The sequence below is a fragment of the Clarias gariepinus genome, chromosome 1 (genome assembly GCF_024256425.1).
Source record: "Clarias gariepinus isolate MV-2021 ecotype Netherlands chromosome 1, CGAR_prim_01v2, whole genome shotgun sequence".
In the NCBI taxonomy this organism is placed as follows: Eukaryota; Metazoa; Chordata; class Actinopteri; order Siluriformes; family Clariidae; genus Clarias; species Clarias gariepinus.
The window spans coordinates 35,946,813-35,974,544 of record NC_071100.1 but is presented as its reverse complement, the minus strand read 5'-3'; the positions used below and the strand labels follow the sequence as shown (position 1 = coordinate 35,974,544).

General features: G+C 37.3%; 2 protein-coding genes across 2 annotated transcripts; one reads left to right on the top strand and one right to left on the bottom strand.

Annotated features, from left to right (window-relative positions):
• Positions 1 to 717: 717 nt before the first annotated feature.
• sstr1b (somatostatin receptor 1b) lies at positions 718 to 1,846 on the top strand. The gene has a single exon (XM_053498716.1). It carries the CDS (start codon positions 728 to 730, stop codon positions 1,844 to 1,846), a length of 1,119 nt encoding a protein of 372 aa, XP_053354691.1. The 5' UTR covers positions 718 to 727.
• A 20,543-nt stretch (positions 1,847 to 22,389) lies between these two features.
• cd248a (CD248 molecule, endosialin a) lies at positions 22,390 to 25,581 on the bottom strand. Its single transcript, XM_053503140.1, has one exon. The coding sequence runs from the start codon at positions 25,547 to 25,549 to the stop codon at positions 23,417 to 23,419; it is 2,133 nt and encodes a 710-aa protein (XP_053359115.1). The 5' UTR covers positions 25,550 to 25,581; the 3' UTR covers positions 22,390 to 23,416.
• Between the last annotated feature and the right edge of the window lie 2,151 nt (positions 25,582 to 27,732).

The following is a 27,732-nucleotide window of genomic DNA, read 5'->3' as shown; positions in this document are numbered from 1 at the left end:
CATGTGGAGTAGTGCAAAATATTAGCCATACAATGAACATACATAAAAACTTCATAAATGTGATTATTGTTCCTGTGGATCCTGTGCCAGATTTTCCATAATGTGATCAGAGACGCAAGTGCATAATTCATCATGTGATTGGGTACAAGAGTGCAACAAGGACCACATATCTCAAAGACGGATTTTTTTTCTCTGAATGCAGGATTATGTTTTTAAAAGGGGAACCTCATAATACTATGATTCTCCAGGGCTAATTGTATATAAATAATTGGAATGTGCTCTCATTGCCAAGTCTGAGTGTCTGAGAGCCTCCCACTGAGCCTAGCCCACCAACACCTGCAACACTCTCATATATGCATACAGGTTTATTTATCAGTGCATGAAGAATGTTCAAGCTGGAAATTCCACAGATGGAACCATTTAGTCAGAGGATCCCAACTTGCTTCGTGGTCCATTTGCCAAAAAGTTCCAAAAATGGATTTTCCTGATGTGCTTGAAACAAATTCAAGCGAGTAAAAAAGTAAAACCCATAGACGGTTGTTCTAACTTTCCCCAGTCAAGGACAGGTTTGGTGGATGAAGGATTAAATATTCACCATGTTTAAACCTAACCACTGTTACTTTTAAAAAGAACAAACGTTCTTCGTGGCAAAGCATATCAAATGACTCAAATGTTTTATAAGGACTACATACTGAATGCTAGCCTGGTTGACCAAAATCAGAATAAAATGGCTGAAGGTACAGAATACAATGGCACTGAAAACATACTTGCTGCCACCGACCTTCCCTTCAATTTCACCATGGAATATGATGATTTTCAGTCAGAGTCCAATGCTACCAAGATCATCATTCCTTCTATCTATGCTCTAGTCTGCTGTGTGGGCATCATAGGGAATGCTATGGTTATATACGTTATCCTGAAGTATGCCAAGATGAAAACAGCCACCAATATTTACATTTTGAACCTGGCAATTGCTGATGAACTTTTTATGTTGAGCGTGCCGTTTCTGGCCACATCTGCTGCAGTGCGCCACTGGCCCTTCGGATCGTTGATGTGTCGGCTGGTTCTTAGCGTGGATGGCATCAACATGTTTACCAGCATTTTTTGCTTGACTGTGCTCAGCGTGGACCGCTACATTGCAGTAGTGCACCCCATCAAGGCAGCACGTTACCGCCGACCTACTGTCGCCAAAGTGGTTAACGTCTGCGTGTGGGGACTTTCACTTCTTGTCATCTTGCCCATCATTATCTTTGCAGACACTGTTCCAGCGCAGGATGGGGGAGTAGACTGCAACTTTCTGTGGCCTGAGTCTTCATGGTCAGAAGCATTTGTGGTCTATACCTTCTTGCTAGGCTTCTTACTTCCCGTGGCAGCTATCTGCCTGTGCTACTGCTTAATTGTGGTGCGGATGCGAGCGGTAGGGCTCAAGGCAGGATGGATGCAGAGGCGGCGTTCTGAGAAAAAGATCACCCGCATGGTGCTACTGGTGGTTGCTGTGTTTGTCCTTTGTTGGATGCCCTTTTACATCGTGCAGCTTGTGAGTGTCTTCTGCCAGCCACCAGACCCCATGGTGACTCAGCTGTTTCTTATTCTAAGCTATGCTAACAGTGGTGCTAATCCTATTCTATATGGATTTGTGTCTGACAACTTCCGACGTTCCTTCCAGAGAATAGTCTGCTTCCGCTGGATGGAGAATGGGCCAGATGCAGAGCAGGTGGACTACTGTGCTGTGGCCCTCCGGCGGCAAACAACATGTGGTCCACAGGACTTCCCGAAAGAGTGTTGCTTAGCCTCGGATATGGTGTTTCGCAATGGAACATGTACCTCTCGTACCACTACCCTGTAAAGCTTTCTCAGTCTTTTTTTTTTTTTTAAAAAAACAAACACAAATAGAAAAGATCTAAATTTTAAAACTATCTATGTACAGAACATACTTAAAATACTAAAAATTTTTAATTAATTATTATATATTCTGTTAACTAATTTAGATTAATTTGTATAGACTTCCTGAAAAGGAAATCATTGTGATACAAAAAATTAGTATTCCTAGTTGTAAGTATTCTGCAAGTATATTTGTCATTAAATTACCATTGAATGTGTTGTTACCCATGTATACTATGATTGATTCAACATGGCATTACTATGACAAGACTGGGTTAGCCATAGCCATATTGCTCCTCTTGATTAAATCATTCTTTCTTAGAGTCATGTTTGTACAATTTGTCATAGGATCATAATGTTTACAATTATAAATTAAAATGTTAACTTTGTGGAAGTTTGTGTTTAAGTTTCAAATAAATCTTTGGAGCATTTATTTACTGACGTCAAATCTGAATGTACTTCCTGCCTGTGTTTTTGAAGGGGGTCAAGGTCAGGACTCTTGGGTGACCAATTTACATGTAAACACGATTCCTCATGTTCCCAAAACCAATCTTTCACAATTTGATGCATGATACAGTAGGTACATCACTTCTGTACATACACTTTTGTTCTTACCCTAATATGCCTATCGCTCTGTAATAGGATAAATCTTGACTTATTAAACCACATGGTAAAACCACAAAGTAAAACACATGAACTTTTGTCATCCAAATCTGAGACCAATGTTTATGCTCGCTAGCAATCTAAAGCTTTTTCCTAAAAAGTTTCACTAATAAGTGTTTTTCTTGTGCTCACACAAATGTTTATTTTCAATCCTGTGATATTTTCTTGCACTGTGTCTGCAACTTCACCAAGTAGTCTCTAGTCACTGTCATTCATGATTTTTTTTCTGGCCACATTTTGACATTTCAACATTATGTAACTTTCAGGTTTTAATAATGTATTGGATAGTTCCTAAACCAATACCAGTAGTTTATTAGCAATCCCCTTAGATGTTTTCTTTGCATGATGCAAGCCAAAAATTTTAAGTTAAATCTTTTTCACAGCTACATGCCACGTCTTTGGATATAGTTGTTTTTGAGGCTATTCACACCATCAGTTAGGGTGAAAGGAATTGTTGCCAGCTGAAACATATTAATCAGTACAGTAATTATCCAATCCTCCATGTTTGCTTATTTTACTCCAAACAAGACTTTTTATTGGGGTCTAGGCAGTGCATGTCATTGTTTTAAGAAAGAGCTGTTATAACTATGCAAGTGCTTACTGTACTGTGGGTAGGTTTTACATACTGTACCATTTTTAGGATAATAAAAATACCCGTTATTCACAAATGCAACAAAGGAACAAAACAGATAAAAACCAAGATGACAGTGGCAAAAAACAGAATAAATACAAATAACACCCAGTAGACACTTCCCTTATTCAGTTTGATCTGGGAATTAAAAAAAAAATATATATATATATATATATATATATATATATATTAGAACTTTAGAACTAATTTAGAAGATTAAGCTTGAATCTTTCATGTAATTTCCATTATACAGCATGTCAGTTTTATGCTCTGGAGAGCTTCTTACAGTCTCCAAAGCAAGGTTGCCTTGGAGATATGAATTTATGAAATGCTGCCCAAGACAGTTGAGGGCTGTTGAGAACTAACAATATAGCAGCTTTTGACTAAGAGGCAGACAGAGACATATCACGTCTCACTGAGAGGATAGAAATTTAAAAAGCTTACACTTGCATACTGTACTATACATCTCTCTTTATCTTTTGACTTTGGAATAGATTTTTGCCACTATTTGATTGTCAGAGTTAACTACTCGGCTCATTGAGCTGCCCTCAGACAGCCTACAGTATATAGTCGTAAGACAAGCATGTGTGCTAAACCTCGTTATATTCAGAAATAGAAAAAAAAAAGAATATTTATTAACTTAGTGGGAGATGGCATGTAAGTGCTACAGGCAATACATATGGCCTTAAAAAAAAGATACACATATGGTTCAAATAAATCATCACAGTTATTCCGTATAGCTGTTTAGCAGATCATCACTACATTATGTCACTTTAAATATGATAGAATATAATAGGATTTACAATATAATAGATGACATACGTACATGTACTTAAACCTTTAGACTGATTAGCCATAAGATTAAATCGCAAAACATTAAGCCCAATGTTGTAGCTTCACAAAACCTTTGGGTGTGTGCTGTGATGTCTGGCACCAGGATGTTAGCAGCAGATCCTTTGGGGGCTTTGGGTTGCAGGGTGGGGCCTCCATGGATCAGGATTGTTTATCCAGCGCATTTCATGGGTGCTGGAATGGATTGGGATCTGTGGAGTTTGGAGACTGGGTCAGCTGTCTTGGGCTTTTTGCCTGCTGGATCTCATGCTGGGCAGGCTGTGGTGTGCTGGGGGTTCTGATACATTACCATGAGGAAGAGATAGTACCAAGGTGCATTATGGGAAAAAAGGCAAGTCACCTCAAGTATGGTGCTTTGTGCATATTCAAGTTCTGCTTGGAAACTTCGGGTCCTGGCATTCATGTAGATGTTAATTTGACAAGTATCACCTACCTAAACATTGTTGCAGACCAAGTATACATGGACATGATATTCCCTGATTGCAGGGGCCTCTTTCAGCAGGATAATGTGCACTGACACACTGGTTCAAAAATTGATTGAGAAATACAAACCATTGGGTTGAGTTTATGATGTTGACAGATTTTGAAGTCTCAATCCAATCAAGCTTCTGTGGGACGTGCTGACAATTATACAGGCCCCAGCTCACAAATTACAGAACTTAAAGGATCTGCTTTTACTGTCTTGGTGACAGCACATCTTTAGAGGTCTAGTGGAGTCATGCCTGGAAGGGTCAGAGCTGTTTGAGAGGGGATCTACACAATATCAGACAGGTGGTCGTATTGTTATGGCTGATTGGTTTATGTAGATTTATGCGTTAGTGAAAGATAAGTATTATCTAAGTATCCCCCCTTGAAGGAATACTTACAAATTTTAATGAACAGCACAGCTTAAATATTCTTTCACCAGGGAAACATCTAAGATGCTAAAGAAGGCATGGTTCTTAAAAAGAAAAAAGACACATCCATGATTTACTGGGGAGGCGTGGTGGGGTTACCATATGTCCCACTGGTTTTAATAAAAACCGACTTAACAAGAAGAGAGACAAATTGCCGCCCATAGGAAAACACAAATCAAGCACACATGTTGCACTCAGTGTGGGATAAAGACAAGGAAAGAGAAACTCAGACTTTTACATGTTACTGTAAATGTGTTAAAAAAGGTTTCAAAAACCTTTTTTTTTCCTAGGTGAGAGATATTTATGATAGCATATATTTATATTTAGAACACATCTCACTTAACAGTATCATCATTGTTTTATTAATACTAGGTAATGTAAATTGAAATGTATGCAATATTACTAGATTAAAACACAAACACAATGTTAGCAGGCAGTTTAATACAGTAATGTACTAATTTTAGTTCAAAAGTCAAAGTTATAATGAAGTTTTGATAACTATTATGGTTTGTATTCTAGCTGCTATGCCATATCAGCACCAGTATTTCAGTTTAATTTGTACAGTACAACATTAGTGGGTTTAAATATTATCCTAAACTATTCATATGTATTCTTCAGGCTCGTAGGCGTTACACATTTCTATAAAACCCTAACACTACAGCATAGGTCAATGATGATTAAAAAAAATATATATATACAGGTATGTGCTTATATGGAAGCCTTGCCAGTTTGTATTAACAGGGAGATTTCAGACATCAAACTGTTACTGATATAAAAAACGTATTACTTTCATAACGTGTAATTTTTTACCACTACTGGAACATGGGAATGACTAGAAATGACAGTATTGACACTATAATGAAATTAATATTACTAGTAGTATTTTGTTCATAGAAACAACCAAAAACAACTGAAAAAACATGTGATCGTGTATATCTGTGCTATTTCTTTGCCTGTGTGACCCATTTGTAATGGTTTGTTCTGTCATGTTTGTATAGTGGGTTGAAGTGAAATAAAATTCAGTTCATCATGTTGCCTAGTTTTTACTGAAAAAAATTCTGTCACTCTATACTGCACAATCCTGAGCCCTATATATGTTTATTAAAAAAATGCAGCAAAACAAAAAATGGGTTTTAATGCTCTGGGTTTTAAGGGCTATGACAGAAGACTTATACAGTATATGTGTGAACACATTTTAGGAGAGGTACAGTATGATGAATTTATTAAGCATGAACATTTGTGCTTTCGGCCTTCAGCTGCTTCTGCCTTTGCCTCTTCCTCTATGACTTGTTGCCATTGGTCCTGCTTTCTTTCATTCTGGACCTCCAGGACAGTTTCCTTTGGAACTAGTAAAGTTTTTCCCCATCCCTGCCAAATACTAATAGCAAAGACCTATTTGTGACCGTGACCTTGAGTGTGCAGTATTAGGTCTTGCACAACGCCAAGCTCATTCTTTAGGCTTTCTTAGTAAAAACACTAACCTTATCATTTTTTCTAAAGTTTGTATTGTTTTTGTATTGTATTGTTGTGCACTGCTAAAAGAGAGTGATTTCTGACTCACTATAAGAAGCTATGGTCTGACTTAGTACTAATTTTGTCCTGATAATGTGTTGCCTTGGCCAGTACTGTATTATGGACATTTAGCAGACACCCTTACCCAAAACGACTTAAAATTTTATCTAATTATACATCTGATCAGTTGAGGGCCTTGCTCTAGGGCACCACAGGGTTACCTAGGAGGTCATTGGGTTTGAACCTGGGACCTTCCAAACTGTAGGTCAATGCCTTAACCACTGAGCTACCCCTGACCTAGCTTTCTTGCCAGACAGTGTGTAGCTGATAAACACTCTTTAAAGAAGTCTTGTCCAACAATCCATAAATGTAGAGCTTGTGTTTACAGTTGAAAATTTTTCCAACCTTTGTGTCTGGACAGGACAACGAGTTCTGCCAAGCCTCAAACTTGGACAATGTAAAAGATCAATGCCAATATTGGGACCTGAACATCTGCAACAAGCAGTTACAAAGCCTTGGTTTAAGTGCAGCACACTGCGATTAGCAATGCCCTTAATATGACTCAAAGGCAATGTAAATGCTGCAGTCTGCTTACCTCCTTTCTCTATTGCTGCGTCAATGCAGTTTGGAGTGTAGAAACCATTTTATACAGAGCCCCACATTCCAGTGGCGGAAGCAAAAGTGGACAGCAAACTCTACTGAGCAGTTTTATAAAACCGAAGGGAATGGCTTAACTTTGTTGGAAAGCAGATTAGAGAAGCTGGCAGCTGGCAAGAGCCAAATAAATGAGCTGTTAGCAAAAATCCAACAGTACTTTGAAGAGCAGTGCTTGAGGGAGACTGGTACAGCTGCCTCACATACATAGAGAGAGGCCCTAATGTGCTATCAGTGGCTGCATCCGGTGGAGAGATGGGTCGTCTGATTAGTACTACAAAGGAGTCAAACTTTCCAAATCCATGCTGCCTGCTCTGAAATTTGGGGTATAACCCGTGGAAATGATACAGTTATACAGGGTCGGAAACACTCTGTGCAAATGCAAGTGCTTCATCTCTGTCAGCACGCAAGTAGATTATATTAATAATGTGTGAAACAGTAACCACAAACCTCTTGTCTTATCAATATAGAGCAGTATCAAAAAGTTGAGTGCTTTTTATTCTAAATAAAAAAACACTCCCAAAAGTGATTTTCATTCTCAGTAGCCCAAAGAAAAGTTTTAACACCTTCCTACTTCAATATAAAGCTGCATTAAGACTGAGTGTTTCGTAATAAAATGTTGTACTTCATATGCAGTGTTTGGGCTGGAAATCATTTCACTTCTTTTATTCCTGCAATAATTCTAACAGTCCCAGCTGTCTGGAACAAAAGGACATTATTGTGGCTGAGTGCAGCATCATAAGGGCCACTGAACTCACTCAAATCATTTAAAAAGGCCAGAAGATGAGTGTGAAGACTTTGCTATTAGTAGCAAAACTCCACTAGTTATGAAGCCTTTCTACATTTATGCATTCATGAATTAAGTGTCACAGAACTTTAAAGGCCTTTTGTTTAGACCTTTAATGTAACAAACTGATTTCCAAAGCATGAGGTCATTTAATTATGCCAAAACCACTAGGTGATTTAGCACTTATGTTTTCATGCTTTCTGTGTGTCTGTTGCTCCACCCATTTATTCATCCAACTAGCATTTTCGGTGCGGTGTCACAAAAATTAGTCAAAAAATCTTTGCATGAATTTATCATTGTAACAATCAGCTGAACAATACAGTTCTGGAATGAATCCAAACTGGGTCAAGATCACAAATGTCTGAAATACTTTTCAATAACTTACATTCCATAACTTATATATAAGTATATTTTATATATACAGTCATTTTCACAAAAAAGACAAATAAAGATATTTTATGAACCTTAAAACAAAATATCAACTGTGAAGGAAATAAGAGCTGGACGCTATTTCAGTCATAGCAAATCCATCATGCAATACTGTCAGAAAACAATCTTATTTCACAATTAAAAGACTGAATTTTAGGACAGAATGTTTTTTTTTGTTTGTTTGTTTTTTTATAGTCAAATATTGAATATTTATAGTCAAATATTGAAGCCCGGACCATTTATAGTATGAAACGGACTAATATTTTGCAACACCTTTTGTTTACACTATAAAACTTATTTCATATTTCTGTGGAGTTTTTTCAACAGTGCTTATTGTGTTATACAAATTTAAGTAAATTTTTTGGCAACTTATTTATTCAGTAATTTCACAACTTTGTTTTAACTCATTGTTGTTGCACCACATTAACAGTACTTATGCACAGTGCTCTTAAGATCCTGACATAGAGCCTTGGACAATCCAAAACTTCCACTTTCTTTTTGCTCAGCTATTTACTTTACTGTTGCTGAAATACTTGAGATCATTGTCCTATTGACTAACTGAGTTTTGGCCAGGCTTCATGTGTTGGACAGATGGCCTTAAATATATCCCTAGATTGCTTTGATATTGTGGGAAGAGGAATGTACTGTATGGTAGACTTGATGAGTGCAAGGTGGCCAGGTTATGTAGCTGCTAAACATGCACAAAATATTATTTACCACCTGCTTCTTACTGGGGATAAGGCTTTTTGGTGATATGCCGTGTAAAAGAGGGCTTTTAATTAGCTCCCGTTTCATGTAGAAGACTTATGAATTTCTATTGAATATTCTCAATTTCAACCAAACAATTAATTCAATTAAATGAAAAAAAAAAATATATATATATATATATAGCACTTATGTTCATTGTTGCAGAGCAGCTTTACAAAATTATTTGATTACAGTTTTAAGTGAATAATAGACCAATCGATTTTGCCTGCAAGCTTTATACTTTTTTTAAATGAAGTACTGCATTGGTTTTCATGCAATGGTTCAAAAGGCCATGTGTCAGGTCAAAAAAGAAACAAATCCACGATCTAATGTGAACGAGAGGTCACTGACCGATTCCTAACCCTGAATGTGTACATAAAACTAGCAAAGCATTTGAGCAACAACATTTGTTAATAACCGTCTAAAATAGTTCCTGAAAGAGCCTACATTGTATTTATCCGTCTAGCCTCCTACAGACTTATACCGCTGATATGCTTTGTTGGTTCATTGAATAAATTAAGGAAATAATTACTTACGAATACTAAAATTAAACAAAAGATTGACCGGTTTCGATATACTGTACCTAATAGACTACTGATGTAGACACACAAACATACAACTCACCCTGTTTTGGGGAAAGACTTTAAGCAATTGAAATGACTTAATGAAACCAAACGTTTACATAATGATTCTCTGCTTCTCTAAACATACAAGATATTATGGGATTTCCCTTGAAGATAATCAAAATGCGTTGATAATTATGATAAATCATAATTAATGCACCTTTTGATGTGGATGTGCACCTACTAAACATGGATGTGTTTATGCCACAAACACCCTGGGAACATTTGGGACAAGGCAGGAGCACGCCCTATAAACATGAAACCAGCCAGGCAACACTTTTACAAACTGTAGCTCAAACTTTGTCACATTTTTTTCCATTTTGCATGCATGAGCTTATTCTCGAACAAATGGAATACATGCACGTTTTGCTTTCTTGGACTCCCAGCTATAAGAAAAATATAAATAAGCCTAAAACTATGAATATAAATAAACTGGCTTTTAAAAAATCTCTAGTTACAATGTGTACTATAGTATTTTTGATGCTTGTCAATCTTTGACATTCAGCAGGTTTTGCCCAAGGGATTCAAGCTCCCAAACTGTAACACCATGAGATCCCAATTCCATCATGGGATCATGATGTCATTGTTTTTTTTCATGGAGGTAACCAGCCTAAATGTTTTGTACTTGGCCACAAGTTTAAAGTTTAAAAGGACTTGTTCCTTTGTCATTTAGTGCATTTTTCTGGTTGAAAGATTTAAGTGCCTCACCGCACTTTTTGGTGTTGATCCTGATGTTCTCACGCTCGCACATTTCTGACTATTCATTGTATCACAGCACCACTTTCAGACATACTGCTTCCTTAATCAGCTTGGTCGCTGATCGTTATTTCTGAACCCATGCACCTCTTCTTACACCAAGCACTGAACCCTGTAACGCTTTCAATTTGTCAGTAGATTGGAAAACATGTCGCACAAGAGTAATAATGATTCTCTTGCTATTCAATAATGTTTTTCCATCATTTTGTTTTCCCATCATTTCTTTAATGCAATAGTACTATGTTTGAAGATGGCAGGAAACATGTTACAAATATAAATACTTATTACTTCTAGCTCAGAGGGTCTTACATTACTGTATTATATCGGTGTGTGTGCAGCTAGAAAAATAGATGAGATATGAAATCAAACAAACAAAAAAAACAGCAACAACAACAACTCACCAAGTAAGGGGAGAGGCATATTAATAACACCAATAACATAAATAGCATCATCAAGCGCTTAAAGAAAACACAGTTTATATACATATAAAAGGCCAATCAAGCATACCTGGTTAATCCTCTCCTTCCATATATTTTCTAAAGATAGAGAATTAATTTGATATATGGTGTGCCTGGAGACGTGGGTCATCTTTTCACATCTGGTTCTTATACTTATTGACCTTCTGACTTCTCACTGCATCTATTAGAGGGTTCCTCCTTTGTCAGTACCCTCTAACAGACTGGAAATAAATATAAAAGTCCACAGCAAAATAAAAGGAAAAAAAGAAGAAAAAAAACTCTCATAAAATGTAAAAAAAAAAAAAGAAAAAAAAAGGCATGGACAGAAATAATCCAAGGGTGTATAGGGTGTATGTGATTTTTGCTGGATTGAACATGCAGAATATAATGCTTTCAGACATTCAGACAGTTATCTGATGATCCTGTATATAAAAAAAATTTCTAACATACAGTAATGCCAATAAAGGGAAAAAAGCCCTTTGCCAGAAATCCCCACTTCACCCATCAACAACACACCTAAAAGTAATGTACTGTAAGGCTGGATTAGGATGTGGTCTCCTAATGACTCTATGGTTGTGTGCTCATGCTGGTATAATGGTTCCATAGCCTGCATTCTCCCAACTAGGGCAATGAAGCAAGCAGGCCTAAAGGATGACCCTGGAACACAAGAAAGGTTCCACAGAACTTTTTCCCACAAATAAACCCACTATATGGTGTGCCTGGAGATACATGAGTCACCTCTTCACGGCTGGTTCTTATCTATTCTCACTTCCACTTCAACTATTTAGTGCATCTCTTTTGTCAGCCTTCTCTAATGGACTGGAACTAAATAAGTCTGCAGCAAATAAGAAACTAACATTAAAGACAATTTGAGAGGATCACATTTCCATAATAATAATAATAATAATAATAACTGCCATGAAATTGCAGCAAACCACAAACACGTTTATGTTTAGCTTGTTTTGAGCCTGTGAGAAGGAGAAAGGGAGTGATTGACATATGATGGGGGTAAATATCTCACTATATGGACTTGCTGTAAAATCCCATCCTGTGTGCACATGTATACAAGGTGGTTTTCATACGTTACATGTTACTCCGGCAGTTACTAGGATTGAAATCGAACATAAACCAGTTTTTTTTTATTAGCTACACTGAATATTTCCATTTACCTGACTCAAGCTGTAATTCATTTAAAAATCCCTCCACAGATGAAAACTGTTATCTCCAACATACCTGAACGTGATTCAGAGTCCTCCATGTCAATGGTTTTTCCACAATACAGCATAAGAGAAAAATGAGATGTCGGATGTAAGATAAATGTTTGCACTGTATAAAAGAAATCGATCAAAAAAGGCTGACTCTATATAGGGTCACTTGAGGCCCGGAGCCTATCACAATCCTTCCCAGGGCATGCATGCACACACAGATTTACACTCTAAATGCAATTTGGGAATGCCAATTAGGCTATTCTGCAAGGATTTGGCCTGTGGGAGGAAATCAAAGTACCAGGAGAAAACTCACCATGCACCAAACGGGCAAACTCCACACACACACTGACCCTAGGCAGGAATTTAACTTATGAACTTATGAAGGTGCAAGGCCACAGAGCTAATGACTACACCACCATGTTACCTAAATAATGATACTACTACTAATAATAAGATGATGATGAAATTGACAATGAAACTAGTACAGTATTCATAGGTATTTGCATTAAATGTGCACACAATGATATGTTGGTTGTTATATTATACACATATTGGTACCTTGTTTGAGCTTTCTCACAGAATAGAAGAAGGCTATCCGAATATTTTCACAGGCTCTTCTTTTATCAGCTAAGGGTTGGCACATCACAGAGATGTTGGTGCTAAGGAATTCAAAGAAAAGCCTGCCAGTCATGACTCAGTGGAGCCAAGGTAAAGTGCGTCTGTATTATCTCTTCACCTCTGTCAGATATAAATCACATATCAAAGATTTTGCAGCAACAGGATTCTATCGCACATTCCACAGCTATTAGACCATAACTGGCTTTTTAAATTATCAGAAAAAGGCCATTCCTTTACTTTAGATTGTTCAGTTTGATGTACAGAAAAGCATCTTAGAATGCATAGCACATCAAACATTATGGTGGATGGGCTACATCAAAAAGAGGACTGGAAAAAGCCCTGGTATTTTTTACCCATAATAGCCTTATACAGTGAAACCTTGGATTACAAGCATAATTCGTTCCGGAAGTGGGCTTGTAACTGCATATCACCAAAAAACCTTATCCCCAGTAAGAAGCAGGTGGTAAATAATATTTTGTGCATGTTTAGCAGCTACATAACCTGACCACTTTGTACTCATCAAGTCTACCATACATTCCTCTTTCCACAATACTAAAGCAATCTAGGGATATATTTAAGGCCATTTGTTTAACACATGAAGCCTAGCCAAAACTCAGTCAATAGGACAATGATTTCAAGTACATCAGCAACAGTAAAGTAAATAGCTGAACAAAAAGAAAGTGGAAGTTTTGGATTGACCAAGGCTCTATGTCAGGATCTTAAGAGCACTGTGCAGAAGTACTGTTAATGTGGTGCAACAACAATGAGTTAAAACAAAGTTGTGAAATTAGTAAATAAATAAGCTGCAAAAGAATTTAATTAAATTTGTATAACACAATAAGCACTGCCGAAAAAACTCCACAGAAATATAAAATAAGTTTTATAGTGTAAACAAAAGGTGTTGCAAAATATTAGTCCGTTTCATACTATAAATGGCCCTGGCTTCAATATTTGACTATAAATATTCAATATTTGACTATAAAAAAAACAAAAACAAAACAGAAATCTCATAAAGAAAAACAAAAACATTGCATCCTAAAATTTGGTCTTTTAGTTGTGAAATAAGATTGTTTTCTGACATTATTGCATGATGGATTTTCTATGACTGAAATAGCGTCCAGCTCTTATTTCCTTCACAGTTGATATTTTGTTTTAAGGTTCATAAAATATCTTAATTAGCCTTTCTTGTAAAAATTACCTTTAAAATATCTTGCATTACTCACAATCTGAATTTCCACTGTATTCTAGTCTTCTGCTGTTGTAGTCCATACACTACAATGTTAGGTGTTTTGTCCTTGCTGACCTTTCTTACAGTATATCATCGCTCTTTCAATGTTTTTTGCCTTTCACGCCATGCTGTGTAACCTCTAGATGCTATTGTGTGAGATCAGCAATTTCTGAAACACACAAACCAGCCAAATTGGCACCAACATCCAAAACACAATTAAAGTTAGACTTTAGGCTGATTGAATAACTACAGTACATAAATGATCAGTCATATTGGTGTCCCTATTGAGGTGCACAGTGAGTGTACAATATGTGTAAGATGGATGGACCTACGCTATTTATGGCTTTTTGTATTGCAGATTTCATGCATGGAAAGTATTTCTCTTATCTATTTTTTACATTATGCAATTTCATCAATCATTTATTGTATTAGTTTTCCATCTTTTTTGTTAGTTCACTAAATTCCAAAACAGGCTAAATAAAATTCTCCAATATGGGTTCTTTTTTTATTTTTTCCCGATTTTCTCCCTAATTTAGTCGTGTCCAATTCCTCCCTGTCACTAGGGGGCTCCCACATTAAGGCTACTGCTACCACTCAGTCTATCACGTGTTTCTTCCAACCACATCTTTTCGAACTGCCCGCTCACAGCGTTGGGGGCGGCGTAACACACTCAGAGGACAGCGCTATCCGCTCCTTTTGCTTGCGCAAGCTCACAGACACCCCTGATTGGCTGTAGAGCTGTGATTAATGTGAAAGAGCTCTGAGAGAGCTAGGCCAATCAGCTCTCTCTAGTCCTCTGGCTGTGAGAGGTTACCGCATCACCCGGGAATCGAACCTGCGATCTCCGGATGATAGGGCGAGCGCTTTACCACTGCGCCACTCGAAGGCCTACAATATGGGTTCTTAATAAAGAAAAAATTGTGGATCTAATGCTGTATTGTTTAAATGATAGGTCTTTGTAAGTTTTGCTGCTTTACAAGACCTGATGCCTAAACACTGAGTAAGAGACTAAGGTGGAAAAGCACTGTAACATGACCTACACCTCAGATAAGATTCCAGTCTAAGAAAATAAACCAGGATCCTGCATAATGTTTAACTCTTTTGCTAAATATGAAAGGAATATGGTGATATTTCTCAGAATAGAGTATTTTTTGCACTGCAGAAACTAAAAGAGTACTCTGATGAACCTTCAGCACCATCCTAACATGTTTACCCTGACGGTTTCTCTGCAATTCGCATGTCTGCACTGCTCTATCATGTCAGTCTTGTGATGCCACAGGTGTTGAGTCACAATTAGCTTCAAGAAGTCACTTATTATCAATGAACATCTTAATTTCCCTTAGGTGTGAATCAGTGTGTTATTGCATTGTGCAGGAGCTAATAAGCCAATCGTTCATAACCGTATCTATCTTTGTCCCCCCACGTTTGTGTGTGTGTGTATGCACTGCCACCCCATTCTGGATAAATTCTCCCACATTGTGTCCAGTGTTATGCTCAACAAACCCCTAAAACAACACTGTAAAAACTCCACCTAGATAAACGTTAAATGAATTCATATTGTATTGTTGGCACAACTTCTTACATTGGTATTTGTTGAGACAACAGGTAACATTGTATTCTTGAAAACTTTAAATACACAGACTGAATAAACAAAAAAAGTTGATTCTTGATCTTGTGATTTATAAGACTCCTGTGAGTTTTTGGACGCTCTTTTCTGGATACATATGTATTTATTAATCCATGTATTTATTTATTTTACAAAAAAAAAAATTTTGAATTAGCTTACAGTACAGGTATTTTTATACACTTAGGCGTTTTATCGATATATGTATCGTTATACTAAGGCACCCTTACATTCCTGAGGTGAGTCAGCTAACGTTTAGCAAGCTAAACGTTTATAACCATATCTATCTGTTTCCCCACTTTGCCTTGACTTTTGCCCAGCATCAGTGTCCTGCTCCACCCCAGCACACAGGGCTGCACGAGCTCAGCTAACGAAATTTCGAGAAAAAAAAAAATGTTGAACAGTTAAGGAGTAGTGGCGCTTAGTACAGTAACTCACCTCAGACTTAAATGTCTAAAAATACCTGTATGCCAACTGAAAAATATTTTATTTGAAAAATAAATAGATACACGGATTAAAAAATAAATACGTACCCAGAATAAAATTAAGGGATTAAGGCAATGTTCACACGGGCGTTAAACTTTTGGATAAACAAACTGCTCTGAACGTCCTAGACGTTCATGTTGCGTTTTGTAGTGTCGATCGATTGACTACTACACCGGCGTTCGTTTGTCTCTGTCTAACGTCAGCCTGCAGCCCAGATTGTAGTTTGTGTTTTAACCTGTGGGGGCAGTGTGTCAGGAACTGGATATGAAAGCCCGCCGTTACCGGGTTCACTCTGACCGCACAACGTCGGATTAAAGGAAGTTTTTTTTGTGGTATATGAAGAAATGCGAAAAATTCCGCGTAGGTTATTCAACTTTTTTTTTTTTTTTTTTTTGGCCTTTTCCGCATTTCCCTATGTATAGCATGTACTGTAGGATCATGGGATATATCCGGTCCTCCGAAGCGTAAAATGAACGCGAAGAAAACGAACTAGAAGCGGTTTCCTTGCGTTCGTTAGGTTTTGAACGGCAAGAAAAAGCTGCATGCAACGTTTTTTTTATGCCGTATAAACGCGCAGCCGGACAAACGCACGTCACCAAAGCCTGTGTGAACACTCTCATTGACTCCTATGTGTAGAAAACACTCTGCGTCCAAATCAAAAAACAATAATAAAATTAGAGTGTTATTTCAGATGGAGTCTATTTCTGTGCCTCATGTACTCTCTTATTGGAATGGTTTAGTTAATGATGTTCCCTGGAAGAAAGTTTGGTCATTACCTCACAAATATTTAATTACTAACAAAATGAGAGAAATAGCGTTTAAGTTGATTCATAGAGTTTATCCGGATAAGTGCTTCCTAAAAAAACTGAAGAAGGATATTGACACCAACTGTTGTTTCTGTTTAGATAACCTTGAAACTTCTTTACAACTTTAGAGAAGTTCTTCTCTAACTTTATTCCGGAATTGCTCTTATACAACATCATTTTGGTGTGACATTCTTGAATTTGTCAAATGTTATGTGAAGCCTAATTTTGAGTTTACTTACTGAAATGTACTTTTTGGTTTTCACGAATGTGAAAAAAATGGTGATTCTTATCTCGTAAACCTTATTTTCTTGTTTGCTAAATATCATATTCATAAATGTAAATTTTCTAAATGCAAACCTCTTTTTTTAAGATTTAAACTTGAGTTGAAAATGTATTTTGAATCAATTGAGTTATCAAAGAACTTAAAAGCAATAAGAACGATGGCTTTGCTAAAGGACTTTGGACTTCCCTTGGACTGAGACCCTGGACAGTTGTTGTATTGATACGGTTAATGATGGAATTTGTTATTGTTTGCTTTTCACAAACTGAATAAAAAAAAAAAAAGAAAACACTCTGCGCTTGATCTGCGCTCACCGGATGCTATGAACGCAAAAAAAAAACCGCTCTATTTTAACGCTCGTGTGAACGAGGCCTTAAGAAAAACTGCGAGAGTCGCCAATGCTAATCTACAAGTGTTATGTTGTTTAATTTATCCATATGAAAATTGCATTGAGTAAACACCCAGTTAATTTAAAACATCACTCCAAATGTAGTTAACCTTGAGAATGACAAAGTAAAAGCCTTAAAATATTAAACACTTTTGAATATAAACAATATGCAGCTTTAACCCATCATTAGAATTCCAGAAACTAGAATTTGCTGGTGGTATATAGGCTTATTAATATATTTCATTTTTATCATACCTATATATTCTGTGAAATGCATTTATCTTTTACGCATTTATGCATTTATCAAGACCTTTCTTGTTATTTTTAACCAGAGCTCTGCAGTGGGGCATTGGGTCAGAGTCGTGATGTTTGGCCATTTGGAGCTACATTAAGAACTTGAACAAGGTTGGAGGGGACTGTAGTATTTTAGGGGCCCTGGGTGATGCAGCAGTTTTAGGCATGATGTTTGGTCAGGTCTGGCTCTAAGCATTAAATTCCAAAAAGGACTGGGTGGACAACTATGTAGCCATCCAAATGATTTCTATTGGACTTGAAGAGACATGTTGAGAAACAAACTCTTGTTCCCATAGACTCCCACACTGGGAAATAAACAGTTCATCTTTGAGTTTTAAAAACAGTTATAATATTGTAATATAAAAGAATCAGTAAGATAATGAAAAGCATCTGGTCGTCTCCAGGTATTTAATTGACCTTTAAACACAATAGAACCTGTATTCTCCTGTTTTGGAAGAATAATGTCTTTTTAGGTAATGTTTGTGTATTTGTGGGGGTATTGTTGGAGCATCTTGTTTGTATAGAAAAATCACTTGAACCAACATAACTAGGCCACAATAGGAAATAACTTTGACTAGATGAAAAGTTGGACTACTGTAAGTTAAACCTAGAGAAATATAATTAATTGAGCCCACAACCAATACTACTGTACTTGAACTGACTTAAATATTTGAATTACATTTTGAGTCAACTTGACATTTTAAACTGGGTACATGTTGTCACAGCAACGTAAAATATTCTATTCGGCCAGCAAATTTTTCTCAAAGTTAAGTTGTAATGAACCATGTCTTTGGTTAGGTAAAGAAACCCACCACATTCAGTTCTAGATATAACTCAACAACATGCTGTTAAGTTAAGCTAACCGTGTGTCCTGTTAGAAACTGAATGTTCAATGATTTATAGTAATAAGATGGAATTGACAGAATTGGGTTGTGTTTTTTTTTTTGTGCACCTAATTAAAGCACAAACTTATTGAAAAAAAAGAGCAGACCAATATTGAAAAAATATTGTTTAATCTTAGATTTAGGATAATGGTAAACTTTATTGTCATTATTAATAGCATGAAATATTTTACATTATTCTTCTGTATGTAGTTTTTATTGCATTTGCATTAAGGCCAACATAACAGCGTAATGCTATTACAGGATGACAAGTACATTTTTGTTGCTGTTAGTCTTTTGGTTGTTTCGCCACACTGGACCCTCAATCCGCACAACAACTTGGCACAGGTTTTACGCCAGATGTCCAGCCTTGGGACCAGCACCAGCAGTGCCCTTTGCTTTCTATAAAATATCTTTTAGATGTATCTCTATATTTCCAGGCTGCATGTAAAAACCTATATATTTTACACACATGATGAAAAAGTCATGGTGTATACTGTATATATTATTCTCTCTTACACTAACATCCTTTTTTATCTTTTTCAGTTTAATTCCTATCCAATTTCAATATGTGTATAGTATATGACCAAAAGAAATGCAGAGTAAACATTTGATTATACATTATACACGGTGGTGTAGGGGTTAGCAATGTCGCCTTGCACCTCCAGAGTCCAGGTTTAATTTCCGTCCAGGTTCGATTCGCGTCTCTGTGTGCATGAAGTTTGCATGTTCTCCCTGTGTTTGGTGAGTTTCCTCTGGATACTCCCGTTTCCTCCCACAGCCCCCCACAGAGATGCAGATTAGACTAATTGGCATTCCCAAAATTGCCCATAGTGTGTGTGTGCATGTGTGTGCCTCTGTGCAATGTGGATTGGCACCCTGTCTAGGATGTACCCTGCCTCGTGCCCTAAGTCTCCAGGGATAGGCTCCAGCCCCCCGCGACCCTGAATACAGGATTAAATGGTATAGACAATGAGTGAGTGAATATAAATTCTTTAATCGTCCTGATGGATATTAGAGATATTACCATGTTTGATTGCTCAATTGAAGGTTATGGGTTTAATCCAAACTTCGGCTTAAAAATAAAATTAAGTCTATAAATTATTCAAACATGGGCCTATAAAAGATTGATAGATCCAATAAATAGGCTGAATATTTTATACACAATATACATATTAACAAATATTTGAATAGTTGGATAATGCTTATAAATTAGCTTTCCTCTGATGGGTCAGTGAAATGTTTTTTATAGTTAATTAGGTAACAGTACTATAGAGTTAATTCATTACATTTCAAATGAAGAAATTGGTACAAAAATAAACAACCATTAACCAAGCCCAACTCTGTCAGTGTAACCACTTTTCATTTGAAACACAAATTAAGCATTAATTTACAGTGAGGAGAAACCATCACAGGACTATCAGAGAATTTCAGCAGAGACAAACTGAGTTAATAAAGAGAGCAAAACAGTGAAGCCATTGCAGCACACATGGCTGAGAGAGGAAACTATCCAGATGTTGGAAATCTCAAAACATACATACGAGAAAGTACCACATCTCTACATAGGCTTAACACACAGGACTACACAAAACACAATACCAATCCCAACATAGTTATAGACCAATATCATCTATATAACCTTTTAACATCAGCACTGATTACTTAAATTACCCCTAATGTTTTGGGGTGGTGTGTAGCAGATCGAACTCAATGAACAAAGTGCTTTCATACGCTAATCAGGCACACTATAGTTCAGCCAAATCCTCTGACAGGAAATGTAAAGGACTCAAGTCAAAAGAATCACTTAATAATACAGAATAGGAATATAGGAATAGAGGTAAAGTTCTTTATGTGACTCAATCAAACCTCTCTCCAAATCATTTTCAATCATGAATCTGTTGTTCCAACTCTCAGACCTGTGCAAAATGAACAGCAGATGAGGTGAAAAGCCAAACAATCAAAGCTTTTGTATGAAGCAATATCAGCTTAAAAAGTAGGAATGTTTTTTTCCCTTAAAAATCTTTATTAAATTTCATCAACTTGTTCAGCAACATTTATAATATAGCATTTTTCCAAGCCTCTGTGTTGCTGTACTGTGTTGTAGTGCATATCAGGAGAAAATTTAAGCATACAGTAGTTAATAAAAGGCTAACAAGCTTTATGAGTCAAATTGTTCAATGAGACTTTGTTTCACAATGTGACCAAGTCAGCACTTACTATGTACACACGCTTTGTAGATAACCAGAAGACAAAAGTCACAAATATTTATTATACACATTATGCATTTAAGAAAGTCTTTCTTCATCTGAAGAAACTACTTGGCACTGATTATTATGCAGATGTTATTGCTTTGAAGGGTTTTATTTCAGTTAGAGAAGTATACATTATGTAGTACTAAGCTCATTGCAAACTCAAAAATTTTACAAAGCCTCTACTCAACAAAGAAGACTATACAGTACATAACATATGCATGTTTACATTGGGTTTGTTTCTGGTGCTTAGCAAGATTACTGCTCGCTGGAATCCTCCTGCCCTTCTCATTAACATGTGTACAAAACTTCTGACAGCTGTGGTCTTTGATAAAGACTAGTTTTGGCAGGAAATACAGAAAGAATTGGATTTGTATGAACACTTGGTTTCTAAATGCCATAAAGCGAAAGACGTGACTTACTTACAGAACCTGGAGAAAGATTTCAGCACTCATACTTATGAGTGGTATGGTAGCCTCCAAAATATTCAATATATGATTTAGATTCTTTTCATGCCTCAAGCTATAGTGGATAAACAAATTACTACTGGGAGCCTTATAGTTCACAGAGTCTCTGGTTTAAATCTGATCAGGTTACTGTCTCTGGAGTTTTTCATGTTCTCCTCATGTTCACACTGGTTTCATTTCGTCTCTCTGTATTTTCACCACTTTTTAAAATACTAGGAGTTATCCTGACCCTTCCATTGTGTATGAATGTGTGTTTAAACCGTGTCTTGTGATGGCTTGGTATCCAATCCAGGGTTTAGTACCCATTCAGGCCCAGCCATCCTGTGATTGACCCTGGATGTACCTTAAGCCTGACCTGATGAAATTGGGTTAGTGACCATAAACCAACTTAAAAAAATTCAGCCAGATCTTCCAAACATTTTGTTCCCAAGTAATATTAAACACACATGGGTAGTGTGGCAAGTACTGTTAAAATTTAATATATGTAGGCTGGAGCAATCTGTAATATAAAATGCATTAGGTGAATTGTGCATATGTTTTATTTTAAACATTGTGCATATATTGCAATTTCTTTAATTTTTTACTTGACGGAGAAGTGCAATTTTTATTTTATGTACATGATAAAATAAAAGATTCTGGTCTTGTCATATTGATATTATTTATATTTTTCTAAATAAATGAAATTTGTAATGTATTTATCTGTATTAAATTAAATTAGATTAAATATTTTACTTAAGTGGAAATTTTAAATTTATTTAAATATGTTGACACACAACATAAACAACATAGTTCGAATTTTCACATAAGGATCATTGTAACATAAATCAGCATATAAAATATCAGAACTATTTGTGTCACTTGAAGTCTGAATTGCTATTTAGAAAGCTGCAAAGAGTTGTTTTTTTTGCAAAACATTTTATGAAATCTAAAATTAGGAAACTCTGCTTAATAAGTAACAATGAAATCATCAGTAAAGTGGAATCATACTTTAATGTGCGGAACTTGCAGAAAATAATGATTACTCCAACATTGAGTGTTCATAAGATAAATTGTCCAATATTTACAGACTAAAAGTATTTTTTGACATAGCTTGCTTGGTCACACATCAATATCATCCATGTAATTTACTGTATACTGTATGTGTGAACATAATGATGCCACAAATAATATGTACAAGTAAAAAAAAAAGAGCCTCATAAAACATATGTTCATTTGAACTCCATCCCAGTTAATTCCTTTCAAGCCTATGTGCATGTGAGGATGTGACTTAATAATAAAGTCATTATCATAACTTGCTTTGGGCACATTGTTAATAAACCATTACCTCACACTAATAGCTGGCAGTTAAATATGACTCACAGAGATCACAGTGATGTCCACGGTAACAATCACAAACTTCTAAGTCGGTCTATTTCTAAGTTGCAATTGGAAAATGTCCTCCATCAGATCTGGCTCAGAGAGTTGAAACAAGTAGTACAGCTCAATATCAAGACAAATGCAGGAGTACTTTCACAAAAAGGACACTTCTCTGAGGCTACTGTCAGACATGAACATTAATCCGATCAAAATGCTGTTTCAAACAAAAAAACAACAACAACAACAACAACAACAATAATAATAATAATAATAATAATAAATATGTGAAACAAGGCTAAGGTGTCTTTTCACATTAGCTATGACCTTGGGGCTGCTAGATCTCAACAGGTAAGCAGCCATGTCACAGGTAGGATGAGGAGGCGAAGAAATAAAAGAATGGGTTCTTTTCACTTTCAGCAGAGTACAGCAGAGAAACAGTCTTAAAAGTGTCCAAGCTCTTCTCATTTCCTCTTTCTTATCACTAACAGATATTCCATTTAATCCTCCATCCTTTATGAATAATTGAAGATTGTATTGATACAAGACAGTTCTTCATCTAATTTCCTTGTCCTATCATTTGCTGTAAATATTTCAAAACACTGTACATGTATATGTTCATTTGCTTGTCCTTGCACAGTTTGGTTACACCTTTGTTACACCACCACTTGACATATCAGCAGCTGCTTTATCACCAGCACCAGCAATCCAGTGGTAACACTCAGTGGAATTCTTGTTCTGTGGCTTAGGGGTACACCGAGTGCAGTAGATGATACCCAGTACCACCATGACAACAATGAAGATGCAAAGCGGTACCAACAATCCAACCAGCAACCAGCTGCTGCCCTGAGTATGCTCATTCCTGCTGCCATCCTTAGGTCCCTGGGGCTGTGTTGGGGTTTGTAATTCAGTGAAAGAGGTTGGAGATTCATAATCATTGCTGGCGTTATCAAGATTCGGATCAAAAGTTTCATATTCACTGTCTGTGATGGAGGTTGTTTGTTCAGGTCCCATTTCATCAAGCTCATCTCGGCTAGAACTGGACCAGATCCAATTCCTAGCACCACCTGGTATGGTAGTGGTAAGAGACATTGTGGTAAATTCTGTGGTACTTTCATCCTCATAATATTCTGGCAGTGGAGTTGTAGTAGTAGTAGTAGTAGAAGATAAAAAGCCATCCACAGCAACTGTTTGTTGGTTTATCTTATCTGATTGCATGTTAGTGGTCACAACAGGGCTTTCAGTTGATGAAGCAGTTTCAGTCACCTCTTGAGTAGCACTAGTGGAAACCATCACCACGTTAGGAAGCTCAGTAAGCCAATCCAAGTATTCTCTTTCAAGTGGCTTGTAGTAATCTGGGTCTTGGTATTCTGTCATTTGGTTAGTAAGATCTGTAATTGAATAAATGGATGCAGGGACTGTGTAAGATTGCTGCTCATCGGTGGGTCTGCATGAAGAGTGGTCACTTTGCAGATCGTAACCCTCTTCGCAGTAACATTCAAATCCTCCAACGGAATTTATACACATTTGCTCACAGGTTCCCTCAATTTGACATTCATCAACATCATAACAGCGACTTGGATCCCCTGGAAGGGGAGAAAAACCAAGGTGACAATAACATACATAAGAACCTATTATGTTGTCACACTCATGCTCACACGGAGACTCTGCACACTCGTCTATGTCCTCACAAGTTCCCTCTTCATTGGGTTTATAGCCATCACGACAGCGACACTCAAAGGTGCCTGGGGCATTTACGCAGATCTGTTCGCATGGACTCTGCAAGCACTCATCGACATCCAGACAGCCTTGCTCATCTGGTGCCAGCATGTACCCCTCTTGGCAGGCACAGCGATAACTGTCCATTACTGTCAGACACTCATATTCACAGGGAGAGTCTTGACAGGGGTCAGTTTGGAAACAGCTCATTCCATCCTGAGCCAAAAGAAAGCCTTCTTTACAATCACAGTAGTAGTGCTTTTCATCTTCTAAGCAGTAATGGTGGCAGCCACCATTATCCTTTTCACACCAGGTGGTCTTGGAAATTTCAGAGCAGAAAGGAGGATCTTTGTTCCAACCCACAGTCCCATCCTCTCGTAAAGCACACACTACTGTTTGGTCACCTGAAGTCATGCAGGGTACAGTTGCAACTGACCCAGATGGAATGTGAGTCAAGAGTGAGGTGACAAGGTGAAATGAGGTTGTGTACAGTGCATTCCCATACCCTTCATTTGAAATAGCTTGACACATGCCAGAAAAAGTGTACCTGCACAAATAGCCATCCAGAGGTATTGAGCACGGTTCATCTTTCCACTTGAAATTGTCCTGGCTTTGTTGAGCAGAGCTACTATAACCAATGCTTACGCAACGTGGAACTAAGCAGGTGTTTGGAGAGTAATCTTGCAGCCAGTCGGTGTAATGTGTATCTTCCTCCCCAGTAATCCAGGAGAAGCCTCGCATGGGATGTCCAGCAGCGCACTTACGGGGCTGCCTTTGCAAACCAATCCACACAAACACACGGGTACTTTCCATCGGTTCCAGGTTAGAAAAGAGAGTCTCAATCAAGCCTGCCTCCTCTGGACTTTTAATGGTGACAAGGTTGCCTCCCTGCTTCCTGCAGCTGCGCCAGGCATCCAGGAAGATTTTGCGTTGAAAGTAGATTACTAAACAGCTGTTCTCGTTGCAAAGGGCATCTTGCTCCTGCATCTCCTGAGTCTGCACATTAGAGAGATACTGTAGTACAGACAGAAGAATCACAAAGAGCATTGAAGAGCCCATTCTTCCACAACTTCTCTCTCTCTCTCTCTCTCTCTCTCTCTCTCTCCTTAACTGGTCCCTGTTACCTTTTCTCTTTTCTTTTTTTCACTTTTACTAGCTACATTTACATTTCACCCTAAACCTTTCTACTTTTTATTTTAGCCCTTCGCTCGCTCTCCAGTCTGATGTAGTTTTGCGCCTAGACTGAGGACTTGCAGTCTGTCCTCGGAATTTCTACAGGCGGGGGGGATTGGGAGGCAGGAGCAATGGAAGAGTTGCAAAAAAAAGAATTGTATGTTTTCAGAGGAGGGAGGGATGGGGGAGGGATATGTGTGTGTGCGCGCATGTTGGAAATCTGGGGGAGGTGTAGCAGGCTAACTCTTTCTCAGAGCGTGCCCGTATGGTTCTCATAAGTAAACTTATGGAAATAGTTTGGGATCTCGCTGCTACTCTCTATATGTACTCTGCTGATACAGTTGTTCGCTCCATAAGGATCGCAGTGCAACTCCATATATATCACTCAACAACACTATGGACATCTGTCGTTATTGAAGACATATTTGTTTAGACAAAGAACAGTGCTTATGCCAAAAATTTATCTCATTCAGTTAGATTTTCTTTGCTAAATTGTCTTTGGTGTTGCTTTCTTCAGTTTATATTATCTTTCATTTTGATCATATCATCAATCAGCACGTAACGTGTTTCTTCTCCCCACGATAATATGAACCAGTTGAAAATCGTGCTTTGGGTCGGTTTTATATAGCATTCCTACACAACAAGAAAAGAAACCATTGCATGCACAAATGTAACAGATACCATTCGGATTGACTGCAGCAGTTTTTGTTATCTGAGAAGTTGAACTGCCTTCAGTTCTTAGGTTGAAAATGGGGTCCAGATTTCTTGGCCTTCTATCAAGCCCAGATTGATGCATCAGTTGGAATATTAGGGTTCCACAGAGTTATTAGCATTTGTAAATAAATTAAGAACATGCATTCTTAGTGGGCACTAATAATTCGCCAAATGTGGTGTGTATGTATGGGTGTGCGTGTCTAAGGGGATTTTGCATTCGAATTCTCTTGTAAAAATTTGAATGACTGTCCCAAAAGCTAATCTGTGGGTCAGAACACAGCACAGCCCATTATATTCATGTAAAATAACACTGGTTTACCATATAAGTGTACCATAATATAATACATAATCTGCTCCCAGATAGACAGGATTAACTAATCAAGATAATGCATTTATCTATATCTGTTTGCACCAGGTATGATACAGTATGATAAAGCAAATGAGTTTTACTGCAGGAGAAATGAAAGGGCAGGAAGTCTGACCTTGTAAGATGTTATTTCCCCCATTACTAGCGCGTTATTTCCTATGTCTATAATAAAAAAAATAATAATAATATTTCACAGCTTGATGGTACGTTGTGTCTCAATTAATTCAATGACAAACTCTGAAGACCATGACCACTCCTTTTATTGTCTGCCATTCACTCACAATGCGTGAGCATGGTGAACTTTTCAGATTCATTGTACAGATCACATGGTGACTTTGTTTATAATTTTTAGCATATTTTGTAATATTGTCTAATAACCCTTCAACACATAAAAATGTTTTGAACCATCAACTATTTTGAAGAAATGTGGTTGGGGGAAAAAAATCATAAATGGAGATTTTGGATGGAATTGAACACTTGGTGAGATAACATGGTTAGAAAGAGCATTTCCATATACACACAATGTGATGAGAACTCACAGGATTGGGACAAAACAGCTGTGTGGCATTATGAAAACCACTTGTTAATGAGGAGCAGTGGGAAAACGTCATGTGGTCTAAAGAGTCCAAATTCATTCCAAAATCCAAAATGATGGGTGCCTCGGGCGAAGAAGGGAAGCACATGAAGTGATCTACCCATCATGCATAGGGGCCACTATACAGTACGCGCCCCTGGAGGCAGTGTTATGATCTGCGGTTGCTTCAGATTGTCAGGGCTAGGCTCAGCAACATTATGTGGCAATAAAATGTAGTCAGCTGGTGACCTGAATGTTCTGAATGACCAGGTTATCACTTTTCCAGGATCTTTCTAGATAGCACAGGTACTGTATATTCCAGCTCTTATTAAGTATTTCTGGGAGTATTAGGAATTATTTTCATACTATTTGAACAATTTTTTTAGTTTGTCTTTTGTGTGTGTGTGTGTGTGT

Excerpts from the sequence above, each read along its gene's own strand:
- cd248a (XM_053503140.1), bottom strand. The coding sequence starts at position 25,549 with ATGGGCTCTTCAATGCTCTTTGTGATTCTTCTGTCTGTACTACAGTAT.
- sstr1b (XM_053498716.1), top strand. The coding sequence starts at position 728 with ATGGCTGAAGGTACAGAATACAATGGCACTGAAAACATACTTGCTGCC.